The 17149-nt window shown below is 40.8% G+C and overlaps 1 protein-coding gene across 1 annotated transcript; it reads right to left on the bottom strand.

Moving 5' to 3' along the window:
- Positions 1 to 7633: 7633 nt before the first annotated feature.
- Positions 7634 to 9928, bottom strand: LOC147617003 (pentatricopeptide repeat-containing protein At4g18520, chloroplastic-like). Its single transcript, XM_086776410.1, has 4 exons — positions 8680 to 9928; positions 8274 to 8572; positions 7977 to 8159; positions 7634 to 7891 (listed from the first exon to the last, which is right to left on the bottom strand). The coding sequence occupies exons 1-4, from the start codon at positions 9926 to 9928 to the stop codon at positions 7634 to 7636; spliced, it is 1989 nt and encodes a 662-aa protein (XP_086632536.1).
- Positions 9929 to 17149: the final 7221 nt, after the last annotated feature.

Here is a 17149-nt window from a genome sequence, read left to right as displayed (position 1 = left end):
CTGGCAATCTACATAGATTTTCTTATCATGAGGTGGACATGCTCCTTGGCATTAGAGACTCTATTTTAGATCTATTTAGAGACGGCTAGGGAGTCTTGTTGAAATTTGAGCTGAATGATGAGCTATGGTGGATCAAACACTAGAATCAACATGATTAAGAAAGTGATTAGCAAATGATTAACACGTAATTAGTGAATAATTAGTAGATAGATTAATGTAGGCATGGATACTCAAAAACCAGCAAATTCTCATTAGGGCTATGCCTCAATTTATAGAGTTTACATCAAGCATCAAATCCCATTGATTTCTCCATGATTTACTCCCTGAATATCTCCACCTCTTGCCTGATTCTCTCCACCTCTTCTCTTTTCCCTGAATATCTCCCAGAATAACTCCACACTCCTAAATTCCCTCATGCTACCCATTATTCTCTCCCAGTAGATTCTTCTAACCTTTTCACAGGTTCTTTCACAATTACATCTCTTCTTTTACAGCCTCTATCCAAGAGCTTGTTCCCACACACACCCTATTCACTTGTATATTTCAACACCTCCCCTCAAGTGAATAATCCTAGTACACCTAGACCCTATACCAAGTTTGCCACCCTTTACTTGGTAGTCCGCGACCAGTGTCTACTCCTCCCCTCAAGTTATCTCAGCACAACTGGACCCTGTATCAAGTTTCTTTCTTACTTGACAGTCCGCGACCAGTGCCTCAGATCCCTAAACCCATAGTCCTTGACATTCTCTCTCTCTATGTGTCCAAGGCTTACTATAGTTGCCCGCGACCTTGACTAAAGTGCTCACACATACATCTACCACTTGGCCTACATCATCGGTGGCTCAGAGGTGGTTTTACTTTATTGGGGCAGGTTACATTGGGTTGTGGGTTCTCTCTCTCTCTCTCTCTCTCTCAGAGATTTTCACATGGCTCCTCACTCTTTGGAGCCTCACATCTTCTCTTTTCTTCAGTCTTCTTCTCGTGGCAGCATCTCTCCACGCGTCCGTCTCTTCTTCCAGTCTTCTCGGGGCAGCTTCTCTTCTTGTGGCAGCTTCTCTTCTCGTGTCCATGTCTGCCTTCAGGTCTTCTTCTCGGTGTGGATCCTCTTCTTGGGAAGAGATATTCTTCTTCTTTCATGGCTGGGGCCATGAGCTCGTCCGTCATGTCATTTTGCTCCATGTGAGCAACATGTTTCAATGTTTTGCTGACAGTTCCTTTGGGCTTTTTATGTTTATTTTGTATCATTATGCAATGCAAACCCAAATTTATGCGGGAGGTCTTACCTCTTGCCTTAATTTGGACAAGGGCAGTGTCTGTTCCCATTTTTACACTGATAAAATGTGCCCAATACATAATGCGTATAGCATTCATTCTCATGCACATTTCAAATGCAACTCTGGCTGTGAATAATCTTGTATTTGAGTGAGATTTACAGGCATTAACCAAGGGTTAAATGCAAAATGTTGATTTTCACAAATTTATCAGCACAATTTTACCAGAAATTACACTAAATTGAGAGTAACCAATTTGTACGGGATGGTTGGAGTATCAAACCAACTCCGATTTGAAATCTGAAGTTATAGGGATCTGTATCAGATACCTAATGGTTAATTTGAACCCTCAATTGCACCAAAGTACAGTGATTAGCACTGATTAATCACTGATTAGCAAATTAATGCTCTGGTTTATGTGCAGAAAACAGAGTATGCGGGGAGCTCAGATCTGGTGCCTTCCACTTCAAATGAGCTCAAATGCTTTGAAAGGCATCAATAGCAATGAGTCTAGTAGAGGATTAAGCCAAGAAACATAAGATTTGAGCAAATAATGAAAGCTTAATCTCTGTTTTACCAAAGTCACCTGCAGATTTGATGAAGAGCTTTGATCTCTCTGTAGACTTGATGAAATTGATTTCTGTCTTCACCAGCTTGTAGAGCATGCTTGATTACCCTTTGTGCTAAGAGGAATTAGCTCAATTTGATTTGTGGAAGCTGCAATCTCAAATTTACTCAGAAAAAAACGCGCCTGCAAAACAGGCTGCCGCCGGCGATTCGCGCTGAATTTGCCCACAAGATTCAAGCTGAGAGTAGCCCTATGAGCCTACTACAAGTACCTAAAAGGGCTTAGCCTAATGTTATGTGTGCAAGGAGAATGGAGTCCTCCACTGGCTGGGGGTGAAGGGGAAATGAAAAAACTCACTAAAAATTGATTATTTTGCTAATTTTCTACTAATCCTAATTAATTCACTAATGGGCTCATAAATCTGGTTGATTCTAGGCATGGCTCTGATACCATGTTGAAATTTGAGCTGAATGATGAGCTATGGTGGATCAAACACTAGAATCAACATGATTAAGAAAGTGATTAGCAAATGATTAACACGTAATTAGTGAATAATTAGCAGATAGATTAATGTAGGCATGGATACTCAAAAACCAGCAAATTCTCATTAGGGCTATGCCTCAATTTATAGAGTTTACATCAAGCATCAAATCCCATTGATTTCTCCATGATTTACTCCCTGAATATCTCCACCTCTTGCCTGATTCTCTCCACCTCTTCTCTTTTCCCTGAATATCTCCCAGAATAACTCCACACTCCTAAATTCCCTCATGCTACCCATTATTCTCTCCCAGTAGATTCTTCTAACCTTTTCACAGGTTCTTTCACAATTACATCTCTTCTTTTACAGCCTCTATCCAAGAGCTTGTTCCCACACACACCCTATTCACTTGTATATTTCAACAAGTCTATCCTACGGTTGGAAACTACTTATTTTTAGGCTGCCACCTAGCTATGGTGGTGGCACATATCTATACCCTATATGTAGCCACTTATGTATGTGGTTGGTGCAAAGTCAATATGCCTTGGATATATTGGCAAAGAATGGCATGACTAGATGTAAACATATGGCATAGATGTGAAGACAAAAGAATAAGAGAAGTTTGAATACTTTAGGAAGAGACTTGGAGTGAATGAGATGTACATGGATGAGATGTACATGATATCGCACTTGAGGAGGAGTGTTGAGAATACAAGCTCATTGACAACAACTAGTGGATATAGCATTAGATGTGTGGAAAGTAGCCTAGCAGCAACATGTGGACAATAATGGTCGTGCCCAGCTAGCCAAGTGTGTGTGGACATTGATCGTAGGGTTTTGGTGTGAACACTTATTATTATGTGTGTGCTATTTTTGTGGCTAGCTATGAAGCTTCTCTACATTATGTGAGATGGATTAATGAGAGAATTTAGGGTTTGTGTGTGACTCCTCTCATCTCCCCTATTCTCTTTTCACACTTGGAGCGATTCAAGTTTGAAAAGTGTCTCTCCCAAAGCCTACTAGTATATAGGATTCTACTTGTGGACTCCACACGTGGTGGATGGTGCAAGGTCAAATGGAGGCCATATACTTACAATGAAACTTATGCCAGCACCATTAAGGAAACAACCGATGGACTCATCTCTATAGGTTTTATATATGAACTTTTTTCATGCATATGTGGATCTTACCATTCTGCATGAGTGGTCATCTTTATAGGTTTTATATATGAAATGGGTGTCACTAGTGGTCATAGTACCAAAGAAGAATGGCAAGATCCACATATGCATGAACTTGAAAAAAGTACATGCTACCACAGTGAGAGACCATTACCCATTTCCATACACCGAATATATGCTCGTCGAGAGGGTAGCAAGAAAATAAGCTTATAGCTTAATTCTACAATCAAGTATTAATAGAGCCCAAGGATCAACATAAGACCATGTTTGATATACTTAGTGGAGAATCGAGTAATGTCATTTTAGACTCAAAAACATGCCAGCTACATTCCAATGATTGATTTCCACTACTTATAAGGATTTCCTACAAAAAAAACTTGGTCCTCATGGTGAACTCTGTATGAACTCAAAGTCAACAAGAACAAAGCATATCCCACATTTATGATAAGTGTTCAAAAGATGACAATATTATAGGTTATGCTAGAACCCAGACAAAAGCAAATTTATGGTTATGCATGGACGAATATTAGGGAATGTGGTGTCCAAAAATGTGATAACCATAGATGAAGGAAGGATCCAAGTTATTATAGAACTTGAAAGATGAGAAAGCCAAAACATTGCGCAAAGATTTGTAGGACACACGGGGCATTGTAGACAATTCTTATTCATGTATATGGAGATTGCAAACCTGTATATGATCTACCAGTATGTTTTGTGTGGATTGAATAATGTGAGGAGGCATTCCACAAGCTAAAATAAAATTTGATCTTAACTTCAATTTTGAGAGCACCAAAGTGGAATGTCATTTTCCATGTGCATATTGACACATCAGCTTATGCCATAGGATGCATATATTAGCTCAACCAAGAGAAAAGCACATGGATTTTATAGTCTATTATGCTAGCAGACAATTAAATGAACCTGAAAAAAACTATATGGTCACTCCGAGAGAGAATGATTGTTGATGGTATATGCTATAAATAAAATTTTCCAAGTTTCTAGTTTATGTGGACCATCAAGCCTTAGGCTCTATCTCATGAACAAACCATGCACCACAAACTTTTTCCAAGTTTGTGTTTATGTGGACCATCCAACCTTGCCATATCTCATGAACAAACCGTCAGCACACAGGGTGAATCACAAGGTTGCTATTGCTTCTTGTTGTACTATGATGAGAAAAGGTTCAATGCATGTAAGAGCGGGCCATTTGTCAAGAATCTTGAGTGGGGAATCATTGGTAGGAGTTGGAGATGATCTTCCAACTACAATTATCTTCTAAATCAGTCTTATGGCAAGATAGAGCTATGTAAATGCTTAATTCTTAAACCATGGATTCCCAATGGAGGAATCGATATCCCTAAAAAGAAAATATAACTTGTGAAGCCATCAACAACCCCCTACATGCTTATTTTGGGGAAGCTCTATATAAAGCAAGAAAGTATAATATCTTAAGACTTTGCATGTGTGAGTATAATTACTAGATATTCTTGAATAAGCTCATGCAAGAGTTTTCACAAGGAGGAAATCTTGGGAGAAAAAACATCGCTCAAAAGAGTCCTCCATGCTAGGTTATGGTGGGTTGACAATCTGGAGATGCCATAGGATACGTAAAAAGTTGCAATAATGAGTGCCATTCACAATACCACAACTAAAAGACATAATTTAACCTAAAATACAAAGTCCTCCATCCTAGGTTGTAGATGAAATATATCCAAAAGATATGATGAGTGGTTATAATGTCTGTCACAATGTTTACTAAATGGGAAATGGATTTCGTTGGACCTAGTAGACCTCTATAGCTAAACGTATGCATGCAAGCATGGTATATTATTGTGGCTATAGATTACATGCCCAAGTCCTCTATGAGAATGTCATTGTAAGTGAAACGGGAAGGTACATGGGCCCTCGAGAAGCATGCCAATAGAAAAATACGAACGGGAGAGAACATCAGCAATGCATCAGAATTGCTCCTGGAGGACTGGGGAAGCTATGCTAGAACAATGGGAATTTAGGCTCTGCAGAGGCGGCAATGCAGGCTCAAAATTTGCACTGTTCTGGCACTACTCCCCTAGCCACTCAGGATCATTTTTGATGCATTTAAAAAGAAGATGAATACACTAATTGTGAGAAACAGAAGTTTATAAGATAAAAACACCTTTAATCATGTGTAAAAATATAGTGTTTATCATCCAATGCATTAGAATTGCTCCTGGAGGACTGGGGAAGCTATGCCAAAATAGTGCGAATTTAGGCTCTGCGCTGTCGTGACGTTGGCGGTGTCGCTGGGAAAGTGCGAGACTTCTGGCTGTGAGAGTCGTTTCTAATCCTGCAAGTGCTCTATCCTCTCACTGGCCACTCAACAGTGTAAGAATCCACAGCATCCTTGCTAGAGGTCTTACTAATAGACTTCTCAACACTGCATGGTAACAACCTCGATACAGATGATAACTTACATTGATGCCACGCAAACAGATTTACATATACAGCCATGGGAACATGATAAGCAGTAATCAATACAACCGTACAGATTACTTTGAAGTTGAGCTACACTATCGTAAATTTTGCAGCAGCGAACTTTTCCATGTCCTACATGGAGGACCCGCATCAACCTCACAACTTTGCACCACTGTGGCTTTGACATCTGCATATAAGAACATTCCAATAATTCTAATGTACTCCTTCAAGCTAGGGATAAGGAAGCGTGTACAGTCAAAGGAACAAGGAGAAGAACGACCATTTCAACTCTGCATTCGGGCAGCAACTTCATCACTCTTCTTCCTGTCATCTTTGAAAGCATACCCAAGGCCATCTGTGGCACACAAATACTGCCAGTAATAATCAACCAGCTTATGATCTTTAGGTTGCACTTCTTGCCACAGCCCTTCACAAAATATAGCATAAGCGTCTGTGGCATACTTGCCAATGCCATGCTGCTACAACGTAATACCATAGTGCAGAAAACCATATCATAGTGCAAAACTGCAACTCACCAGGGTTTACTGTAATGTCCTAAGAACAAAACACTAGATATCGATCAACATGGCCAGAGCAAGCTCTTGACTAGCGACATAAATGCATGTGACACCATGGGGGATAGGAATTGGCAGGATCCTCCAGGAAACTACCGTAGAATTGGTGTCTGGAATGACCAAAACAATCTGCTGGTTTTTATGGAGGGAGAAATTGGCTCTTGATTTCAAAGGAAATTTCATTACAGAGTTCCATTCAATCTTCCCTAATCATTGTTGTTTCAGAGCTAGCAAATTGCCAAAATCCTGCATGGTAGCAAGAAGGGTTCCATCAGGCCTCGCCACAACCTTGCTGCCGTGTGTTACATGGACAAGCCCGCCCTCATCTCCACATCCAGCTACTCTCTGTACATTCTACAGAGAGCCCTGGTTCCCCCCCACCCGAAAAGCTCCCTCCTATTCTTTTCTACCCTTTCCAAGCGCCCCCCCCCCCCCCAACTCTGGTTATTTCTAGATCCTGCCGGCAAATCGGGCCTCTCCACACCTTTTTCAGCTGAAAACACGTTTATTCCCTTTTGAAATTCCACACTGCCCTCATTTTTCTCCCATTTTTCTTGGATTGATAAGTATCACATTCTTTATGGCTCCTTTACACCATATCTTTGCTTAGGGGCTGTTCCCATGCATAACATCAAAAAGACTCGTTTGGCCTCATTTATCATTTGCTATCCCCGCATTATTTTCACTGCCATCAATACTCATTTAGTCAAGACCATGGCCATGACCTTGACTAATCATACTGCCTTCATGCCCATGCATCTGAGTTCATATGGGATGGTCTGTGAGCTTCTTTCACTACATGGATGTGCCACAGCACGACATCCACCCCCTCTAAACCTGCACATCCTCCGGTATGTGCCACCAAGTTGCTATATAGGCTAATCTTCATTCAAATTTATACTGATTTGCCTTCATCTTTATCAAATTTTGGCACGTTATCTTCAGCTTTTTCATCCTCTGAACCCACATTCTCATCAAGGCTTGTTGAATTTCCTGTATTGATCATCCTGCTCATAAGAAGCCTATTTTCAAGGGTTGTTAAAAACTCCATCTCCATTCTCTTTGCCAGCTAATGCAACTTGCACAAGTGTTGGTTTGGCATCCCCCTAGTTGAAATTCTCACAGCTTTTACTTTCATAAGATACAGTTTGATTGTTCTCAGAGCAGTCCACAACTGTGTTTCTATCGAGAATATCTGCAAAAGATAGCATTGCATCGTAGTATTGCCCATCTTGCATGGTTAAGCCAACATCATCCTCGTTCAAACCTTCTAGTGATAATGGGGTTGAACCCCCATTGACATTAACCTTCCCTGTTGTCTCAGAGGCTGGTGCCTTACGCTCAGGGTAGTCCATATCTCTTATCTTTGATATGCCAAGTTTTGAACACCCTGGCTGCACTCTCCAGACTCCCACATTTCGTATTCATATTGATAAGGGCAATCCCAACCACTGCATCTAACTCAAAGCCACTAGCCATCAAGCGAGCATGGACTAGCTTGCCTTGGGAAAGGGCAGCTATACTTGAACATGCATTCAAGGCACTGATAAGAGTAACATTATTGGGCATTTGCCCCTCCTGTTGCATTTTGTTCAAAAAGTCCTGCTTGTCCATGTCCATGTTGAGAATATCCTGCAATCATAGTAGTCCATGGCACCACACCTTCTTGTCCTAAACTGTAAACACTCTCTGAGCTTCCTCAAGAGACCCAAGTTTTGCAAGCATATCAATTAGCATACTACTGACGCATGCATCCAAATCATAACCACTTTCGACAACATATCCATGAATGAAATTACCCCTATGATCAGCTGATGTACTGGCGCAAGCTTTCAAAGCACTAACAAAAATGGTATCCTTTGGCTCCATCCCTTCCCGCAGCATTTGCTCAAAAAGATGGAGAGTCTCCTCACCCCGCCCATGCTGAACATACCCTGTAACCATTGCACTCCATGTCACCCAGTCATGTTTTGGTAGCTTTTCAAACACACTCTGTACATCTGCAGGCCTTCCACATCTGGCATACATGACGATAAGGATACTCCCTACAAATACATCAGTTTCAAACCCACTCTCAGCTACATAGGCATGAGTAAGCTTGCCCTGCCCTAAACTTGCCATATAGGAACATGCTTTCAAAGCACACACAAACGTAATTGCATTGGCTTCATGCCATGTTGTTGCATTTCCTGAAAGAGAAGGAGAGCCTGGTGACCATGCCCATGCTGTGCATATCCTGTGATAAGTGCATTCCAAGTCACAGTGTCCGGCTTCTTTCCCGCCTGCTTCATTTGTGTAAAAAGCTGAACAGCAATCTGGTCAAAGTGTTGTTGGGCATATGCTGAAATGATTGCATTCCATGTCACCACATCTCGAGTGGGCAACTTGTCAAACACATCACCTGCTTCCTCAAGTTGTCCACACTTGGCATACATATCAATAAGAGTGTTGCCAACAAATACATCCAGCTCAGAACCACACTTGATTATGTAATCATGAACTAATTTCCCATAATCTAGGTCTGTTAAGCTGGAACACGCTTTTAAAACACTGATGAAGGTTATAGAGTCAGGTGGCTCTCTTCCATCCTTTTGTAGTTGCTGATAAAGTTCAAGTGCCTCATTACCACATGCTTGTTGGACATACCCTGCAATCATTGCATTCCATGCCACCAAGTTCTTATTGGGCAATGCATCAAACACTCTGCGTGCAAGAAATGGGTGCCCACATTTAGAATACATGTCAATGAGGGCACTTCCGATATGCACATCAAGTGCAAAACCATTCTCAAGAACACTAATATGAATTATTTTTCCTTGATAAAAGGCTTGCATGGTGGAACACGCCTTCAAGATGCTTACTAGAGTAAATGTGTCTGGCTGTATGCTTTGATGCTGCATTTTCCAAAAGAGACAAAACACATCCAGCCCGAAACCATTCTGAGAATATCCTCCAATCATTGCATTCCAAGTCACCACATCGTGCTTTGGAAGCTTGTCAAAGATACTCCGCCCATCTATGACACTTCCGCATTTTGCATACATGTCAACAAGAGTGTTGCCAATGACAACATCCAGCCCTAAAGTGCTTTTAATAACATGAGCATGAATCACCTTGCCTTGTTTGAGCTCTGTGAGGGTGATACATGCTTTTAGGACGGCCACAAAGGTATGCCCATCTGGTTTCCTCCCCGACTGTTGCAGTTGAAAATACAGTTCAATACCTCTATCAGGTTTTCCATGGTTGACATGTGCCGAAATGATTGCACTCCATGTGTAGCAATTGTGTTCCCACAATTTGTTGAAGACTTCATTGGCTTCCAACAAACTACCACACGCATCAAACATGCGGATAAGGTAGCTCCCCACATATGCATTTGACTGCAACCTACCCCTGGTCATAAAGGCATGCACTTCCCTTTCCACCGATGCCCTGTACTGCTTCAAATCACCATGAGCTTCTTTTCAAAGACTTTAACTGGTTGCAGCCATTAACTGGCACATAGTTTATTCATGTATTACAAATGAGCATTCCATGTGTACATATAATGCCATCATATATGGCTTTCCTGAACAACGAGTAGAGCTTTAATCTCCATGTTCATACACTCAATTCTACAGCATTCTGCATTGGCGTTCCTTTTATCCTTCTAATGTTTTGGGCTTTCTCTATGTCGAACCATTCATTCAGATTATCATTGCATACATTTAGCCCTGTTTTTTCAAAGAGTTTCTTTCAGATATTTCGACAATTAGAGTACAAAGAAGTGTCCACCTTTCCGGCATTCATAAGTTCTTGAGCATTCTAACTGTTTTGCAACTTGTAGGGAAGACCTCAAGTCAATACAAGCTCCTCACCTTCCTCAGCTATCAAAAAGGTCGAGTGTCGTAAGCCCTTGAGACAAAGGGTTAGCTTCAAGTCACTACAAGCTCCTCTCTATCCTTGATTATTCGAATAGATGAGTGTCATAGGCCCTTGAAGTGGCAGGAATGGATCAAGTCATTGCAAGCTCCTCTCCTTCCTCAGCTGTCGAGAAGGATGAGTGTCACAAGCCCTTGTTGCCCATTCTACAGTCCTAAGAGAGAACTACAAGTCTATACAAGCTCCTTGTCACCCCCTTCTCTTGAGGTGAGCAAGTGTCATAAGCCCTTGTAATCCTTCTTCTTCCCTAATCCACCTGGGTCAAATGGTACCAATAAATCATACAGGCTCTGCTGCCTGTACCCTTAAGGAATACCCTCTAGATCATAGGCCATCAAGGTTTTCTGCCTCATACATATGCTAAAATCATCACATACATAGTTCACGGGGATTTCACCACACTCTCACCCCAGCAATTTCACGTCGGGTTCACCAAAGCTGTCGTGACGTTGGCGGTGTCGCTGGGAAAGTGCGAGACTTCTGGCTGTGAGAGTCGTTTCTAATCCTGCAAGTGCTCTATCCTCTCACTGGCCACTCAACAGTGTAAGAATCCACAGCATCCTTGCTAGAGGTCTTACTAATAGACTTCTCAACACTGCATGGTAACAACCTCGATACAGATGATAACTTACATTGATGCCACGCAAACAGATTTACATATACAGCCATGGGAACATAATAAGCAGTAATCAATACAACCGTACAGATTACTTTGAAGTTGAGCTACACTATCGTAAATTTTGCAGCAGCGAACTTTTCCATGTCCTACATGGAGGACCCGCATCAACCTCACAACTTTGCACCACTGTGGCTTTGACATCTGCATATAAGAACATTCCAATAATTCTAATGTACTCCTTCAAGCTAGGGATAAGGAAGCGTGTACAGTCAAAGGAACAAGGAGAAGAACGACCATTTCAACTCTGCATTCGGGCAGCAACTTCATCACTCTTCTTCCTGTCATCTTTGAAAGCATACCCAAGGCCATCTGTGGCACACAAATACTGCCAGTAATCAACCAGCTTATGATCTTTAGGTTGCACTTCTTGCCACAGCCCTTCACAAAATATAGCATAAGCGTCTGTGGCATACTTGCCAATGCCATGCTGCTACAACGTAATACCATAGTGCAGAAAACCATATCATAGTGCAAAACTGCAACTCACCAGGGTTTACTGTAATGTCCTAGGAACAAAACACTAGATATCGATCAACATGGCCAGAGCAAGCTCTTGACTAGCGACATAAATGCATGTGACACCATGGGGGATAGGAATTGGCAGGATCCTCCAGGAAACTACCGTAGAATTGGTGTCTGGAATGACCAAAACAATCTGCTGGTTTTTATGGAGGGAGAAATTGGCTCTTGATTTCAAAGGAAATTTCATTACAGAGTTCCATTCAATCTTCCCTAATCATTGTTGTTTCAGAGCTAGCAAATTGCCAAAATCCTGCATGGTAGCAAGAAGGGTTCCATCAGGCCTCGCCACAACCTTGCTGCCGTGTGTTACATGGACAAGCCCGCCCTCATCTCCACATCCAGCTACTCTCTGTACATTCTACAGAGAGCCCTGGTTCCCCCCCACCCGAAAAGCTCCCTCCTATTCTTTTCTACCCTTTCCAAGCGCCCCCCCCCCAACTCTGGTTATTTCTAGATCCTGCCGGCAAATCGGGCCTCTCCACACCTTTTTCAGCTGAAAACACGTTTATTCCCTTTTGAAATTCCACACTGCCCTCATTTTTCTCCCATTTTTCTTGGATTGATAAGTATCACATTCTTTATGGCTCCTTTACACCATATCTTTGCTTAGGGGGGCTGTTCCCATGCATAACATCAAAAAGACTCGTTTGGCCTCATTTATCATTTGCTATCCCCGCATTATTTTCACTGCCATCAATACTCATTTAGTCAAGACCATGGCCATGACCTTGACTAATCATACTGCCTTCATGCCCATGCATCTGAGTTCATATGGGATGGTCTGTGAGCTTCTTTCACTACATGGATGTGCCACAGCACGACAGCGCGGCAGTGCAAGCTCAAAATTTGCACTGTTCTGGCACTGCTCCCCCAGCCACTCAGGATCATTTTTTATGCATTTATAATGAAGTTGAGCACCAGGGATTTCATAAACGTGTTCACAAATTCGTGATCACGTTAACAAAACGTGTTATTAACATTCTAAAACATGTGATCACAACATATATTCACAAGACTTGATCTCTTACACCGGCCAAAACTTACTATTCCTGTAAACCCGCCAGGTTTCTTTGTTTCCCGATAGGGCCCGCCGGGAAACAAAGAATCCCGACGGGCATATTTCTTATAAATAAAAGGCGCCTGACACCCTTCAGGCGGCTTTTTGGGAAGATTGTCCTTGTTTTGGGCGCGTCACATCTTTCCTTGAAGTGCTTATAGATCTCCCGGTTGGCTAGGAGCGTCCTCTAGGGAAGAACGTCCTTATCTTAGGGGCTATTATCTTTCCTTGTTGGCACTCCTAAGGCTACTGAGCCACTAGTCCTCAATTCTTCGAATTGTGGGCAGAGTGTGGTTCGTAGCTAATACTCACGGAGATTTAGGGACAAAGTTGGAGTCACTTCAACTTTGCGTTCGAGCAGCGCAGGTAGTCTACCTTATTCTGCTCTATAAATGGTTTGATGGAGCCAAGAGTCCTCCTTAGGGGCTTGTATTGGTTCTTGATATTTGATATAGTCTTTATTAGACAAGGGTCTATTGTCCTATACTAGAGTGTTGGGCAAACATAGATCTTTGATTTGCTTTGTCAATGTTAGAGTCTTAGAGAAGGTCTTTTGTCCTATACTAGAGTATTGGGTAATCATAGATCTTTGATTTGTTTAAAGTATCCTTAATTGGGTACGAAAGCCTCATCCTTCATCAGGGGTGCAATGTGCATTATATGCATGCTGTCAATTACATGTATCTTAATCTTAGAAAACACATTTATGCATTCGTCTTGTCTTGTCGTGACGCTAAAAGTCTAGCAAAAATTAATATCTACGGTTCTGTAAGTTGAAAAATAAAATTCCTATAGGCAAAAAACTTTCATCAGTCATCCTTTGCAGTTAGCATGAATCGTCATGGATGTCTTTCTCTTTTAAAATAAAAACAATAAACAATAAACAACATATATGACGATCAACATGAATCGTCATGGATGTCTTTCTCTTTTAAAATAAAAACAATAAACAACATATATGACGATCAACATGTATGACAATCTTTTATTTTTGTCAAAATAGATTCAAACTAGTTTCAGATTTTTGCTTGGCTACATTTTTGCTTGGCTACATTTTAGCTTTTCAGTAATCACTTGGTTTTTTAAGGCTTCTATGTTTCTGTGGTGATATATGTTTTGTAATATGTGAGTGGCTTTGTTGTTACTTCGTTTGTGTATTCATTATTGTATGCTTGCTTGAATAGGTTATTTGAGATGGAAGAAAATGTTGGACCTAGCGATACTTCCAATAGAGCCCAAATTCAGAATAGCAAAAAAAAAGGCACCTGGGATAGAGTGGCAATATGCAATTAACATCGGTGACCGATTCATAGATTGGGAGTGTAAGCTATGCCACGCAGTAAAATCAGGTGGGGCGCCTCGGATTAAGAGAACACTTTTTAGGTGGAGTGAAGAAAAAAGGCCGAGGATGTACCCACCCCTCTGCACCTGCAATGGCCAAACGTTTAAGAGACGAAATGCAGAAGAAAGACGTAAGGAAACTGTTCTCATCTACTGCCAATGTATCGAGGTAGGAAGAACATTGTTATTCTAATCATCAAACTCCGGAAGAAGCATCGTCGGCTTGTACTCCGAACTTTAATGTGCAACTAGAAAGTAATCTATCCAGTGCATCTTCTTGCAAGCGTCACTTTAACATACCCATGCATCAAACTTCATTGCAGGAAAGCTTACGTAACGATCTGCTCGATGATGCACAGCTCGCCCTTTTGCTGAAGCGATCTACTTTTTTTTCAGGGAGTGCTATGGTGATGGTGGAGAAATAGCATTGGAAGAGAGCATGGAAGAAAATCCATGAATTTGGATCAAGGTTTTCACCGCCTTCGTATCATGCTATGCGAAATGATCTATTGGAGAAATGCTATGCTCAAGTGAAAGAACATGTACATAGAATAATTCTTAGTAACATAGAGCTTTCTGGATGTAGTATAGTCAGCGATGGATAGTCCAATGTAGAAAGAAAACCATTAATTAATATAATAAGTCAATATTAGATCAAATGGAAAAAATCTCTCAAAATGAGAATGTATTTAAAAAATCTATTTTGGCAATAACTTGAACATGTAAACTCCAAATTTGTCGGACAAAGTAGATCTAGATTCTACTTTTCAAGCTCTTTCCAATGATATGTCACATGAATATGTTTTGACAAACTTTTGGATGACTTTACCATACCCTCACTTTTTTCATGGGAATGGGATTTTTCCCACTTTATCTAATATTGACTTTAATGGTTGTTTCACCTAAACACTTACATGTATGGCATTTCATGATTGGGAGAGCACTCAAACTGAAAGCGTGAAAGAGAAAATCAAAGTCTTAAAGACGGCGCTCACAAAGAAAACTTGGTGGAACAGTGTAATGGATGCGTATCACTTAATGATGCCTGTTATGTATGCGATACGAAATCTTCATGATTGGGAGAGCACTCAAACTGAAAGAGTGAAAGAGAAAATCAAAGTCTTAAAGACGGCGCTCACGAAGAAAACCTGGTGGAACAGTGTAATGGATGCGTATCACTTAATGATGCCTGTTATGTATGCGATACGAAATCTTGATCAAAGAGCACCTAATCTTAGAAAAGTATGGATGCAATGGTGGATTGTCCAGCAGAGTTTAGAGTGTCCTGAGAAATTAGAGCATTCGGTGGTTGAAAAGCATTGGCGTGTACCATTCTCCAGTCGACAAAGAAAAGTCCTATTGAAGTACTTCCATGCTAGATGGATTGGAGCGCATACACCATTACACAGTGCTGCTTATATGCTAGATCGTGAATACTGGAATATGGATTTGATGTCTAAAGTTGAGGTAGTTTAGAATTTCTACACAGTGGTTAACACTTTTTATGACAATGTTGATGATCGTGTAAAATGTATAAAAGAGATGTCCTGTTTTCGATTGAAAGAAGGTCCATTTTCCAACTCCCTTGTTCAACAAATGGCTAAAGAGCAACCTGCATGGAAGTGGTGGATGATGAATGGTGGTGAGCACTATGCTTTGTTGCGCAACCTTGCGATGAAGGTTCTAGGCCAGTGTTCTTCGAACTCAGGCTCAGAAAGAAACTGGAGCATGTACAAATATATTCACAGCACTATTCGCAATCGACTTCTTACAGACCGAGCTGATAAACTTGTTTACATGTATTGCAATGAAAAAATCTTGCGACACATTGAAAGCGAAGAATATGAAGAAGATATGCCCAGATGGATGTACGATTGTGATGATGTAGAAGACGAGCACTTTGACGTTGGACCTACATTGTGCACTAGCCTTGAGATAAAAGATAATCTGAGCATTGACTCGGATGAGCTCAATCAAGCAGATGGGAGAGTAGACAGTGAAAGGATTTTAGAGAACGATGTTGACATAGGGGAAGAAGGAACTTGAAGTTCCTTAAAATTAAGTTCATTATATGAATTATCAACTCAAATGAAAGATTTCAATTTGTCATTACAATTTGTCAGTACAATTTGTCATTACAAAAAGATTGCCATTACGCAAGAAGTGTTTGTACATTTAGCTTTCGTCTTGAAAGAGATTGCGAAGTACACTAGGAGTAGCAGAGGGTGACCCTGGTGGTTTGTATTCATTAGCCATACCGAACATTCATGATCTCTTTCCCTTTTTGTTTTGGTATGACATCCCCTAGGTAGCTCTAAGAGCTACACATCTCCAATTGAGGAGCTATCTTTGTAAGCATGGAGGTTCGTGTATGATGTGTAATACTTCTACTCAATTTTTTAGCCAGATTAATGTTTCGGGCACATTTCATCCTCCATTTGGGCACTACAAGGTGCTTTCAAACACAAAAGCATGGAGGTTCGTGTATGATGTGTAATACTTCTACTCAATTTTTTAGCCAGATTAATGTTTCGGGCACATTTCATCCTCCGTTTGGGCACTACAAGGTGCTTTCAAACACTTTTAAAAAGTTTTGATTTGGAACTGTTTCCGTCCAAACTCTGGTTATTTCAGAGCAGCAATGTATTTTGGGTGTCCAGACACTGATTACACATGTATTCTTGATTTTGAGTGTATGTACATGTACGCTGGTCATGCATTGTGATATACACATTATGTAGAAGTACCAATAATAGGAGTTACAAAATAGATACTACTATGTTGCAGGTTACATACATAAACTATCTATTGTAGATTTCTAGTTGTTGTAAACAAAGATGTTTTCCATGCTTGGAAGTTCAAAATGATCAATTTTCTAATGGGAAAAGGATTTTGGGACTATGTTAAAGGAGACAATGAGGAGCCTCCTGAAGAGAACACTACTCCAGTAGAGATAAAAGGCTTTCAAAGACTAGAACTAGAGTGTAAGGAAAGTCATGTATTGACTTTCAGCTGGGAGGGGGGGTATGTATCACATGCATTCAACGGCCGGGTGTTTAAAAAACCCCTTATTACCGATGAATTTTTCATGAATAAAATGAT

Source organism: Cibotium barometz, chromosome 37 (assembly GCF_041138505.1).
Source record: "Cibotium barometz isolate CiBa-2024 chromosome 37, ASM4113850v1, whole genome shotgun sequence".
NCBI lineage: Eukaryota > Viridiplantae > Streptophyta > Polypodiopsida > Cyatheales > Cibotiaceae > Cibotium > Cibotium barometz.
This window is presented reverse-complemented; position numbering and strand designations above follow the sequence as displayed.

Bases quoted from the DNA above. Each gene is read 5' to 3' on its own strand.
- LOC147617003 (XM_086776410.1), bottom strand. From the start codon at position 9,928: ATGACCAGGGGTAGGTTGCAGTCAAATGCATATGTGGGGAGCTACCTT. The intron at 8,160-8,273 runs GTCAGTAGTATG...CTATGATTGCAG, and splicing joins GTTATGATTTGGATGCATGC to GATATTCTCAACATGGACAT. The intron at 7,892-7,976 runs GTTGGGATTGCC...GGCATATCAAAG, and splicing joins GCTTTGAGTTAGATGCAGTG to ATAAGAGATATGGACTACCC.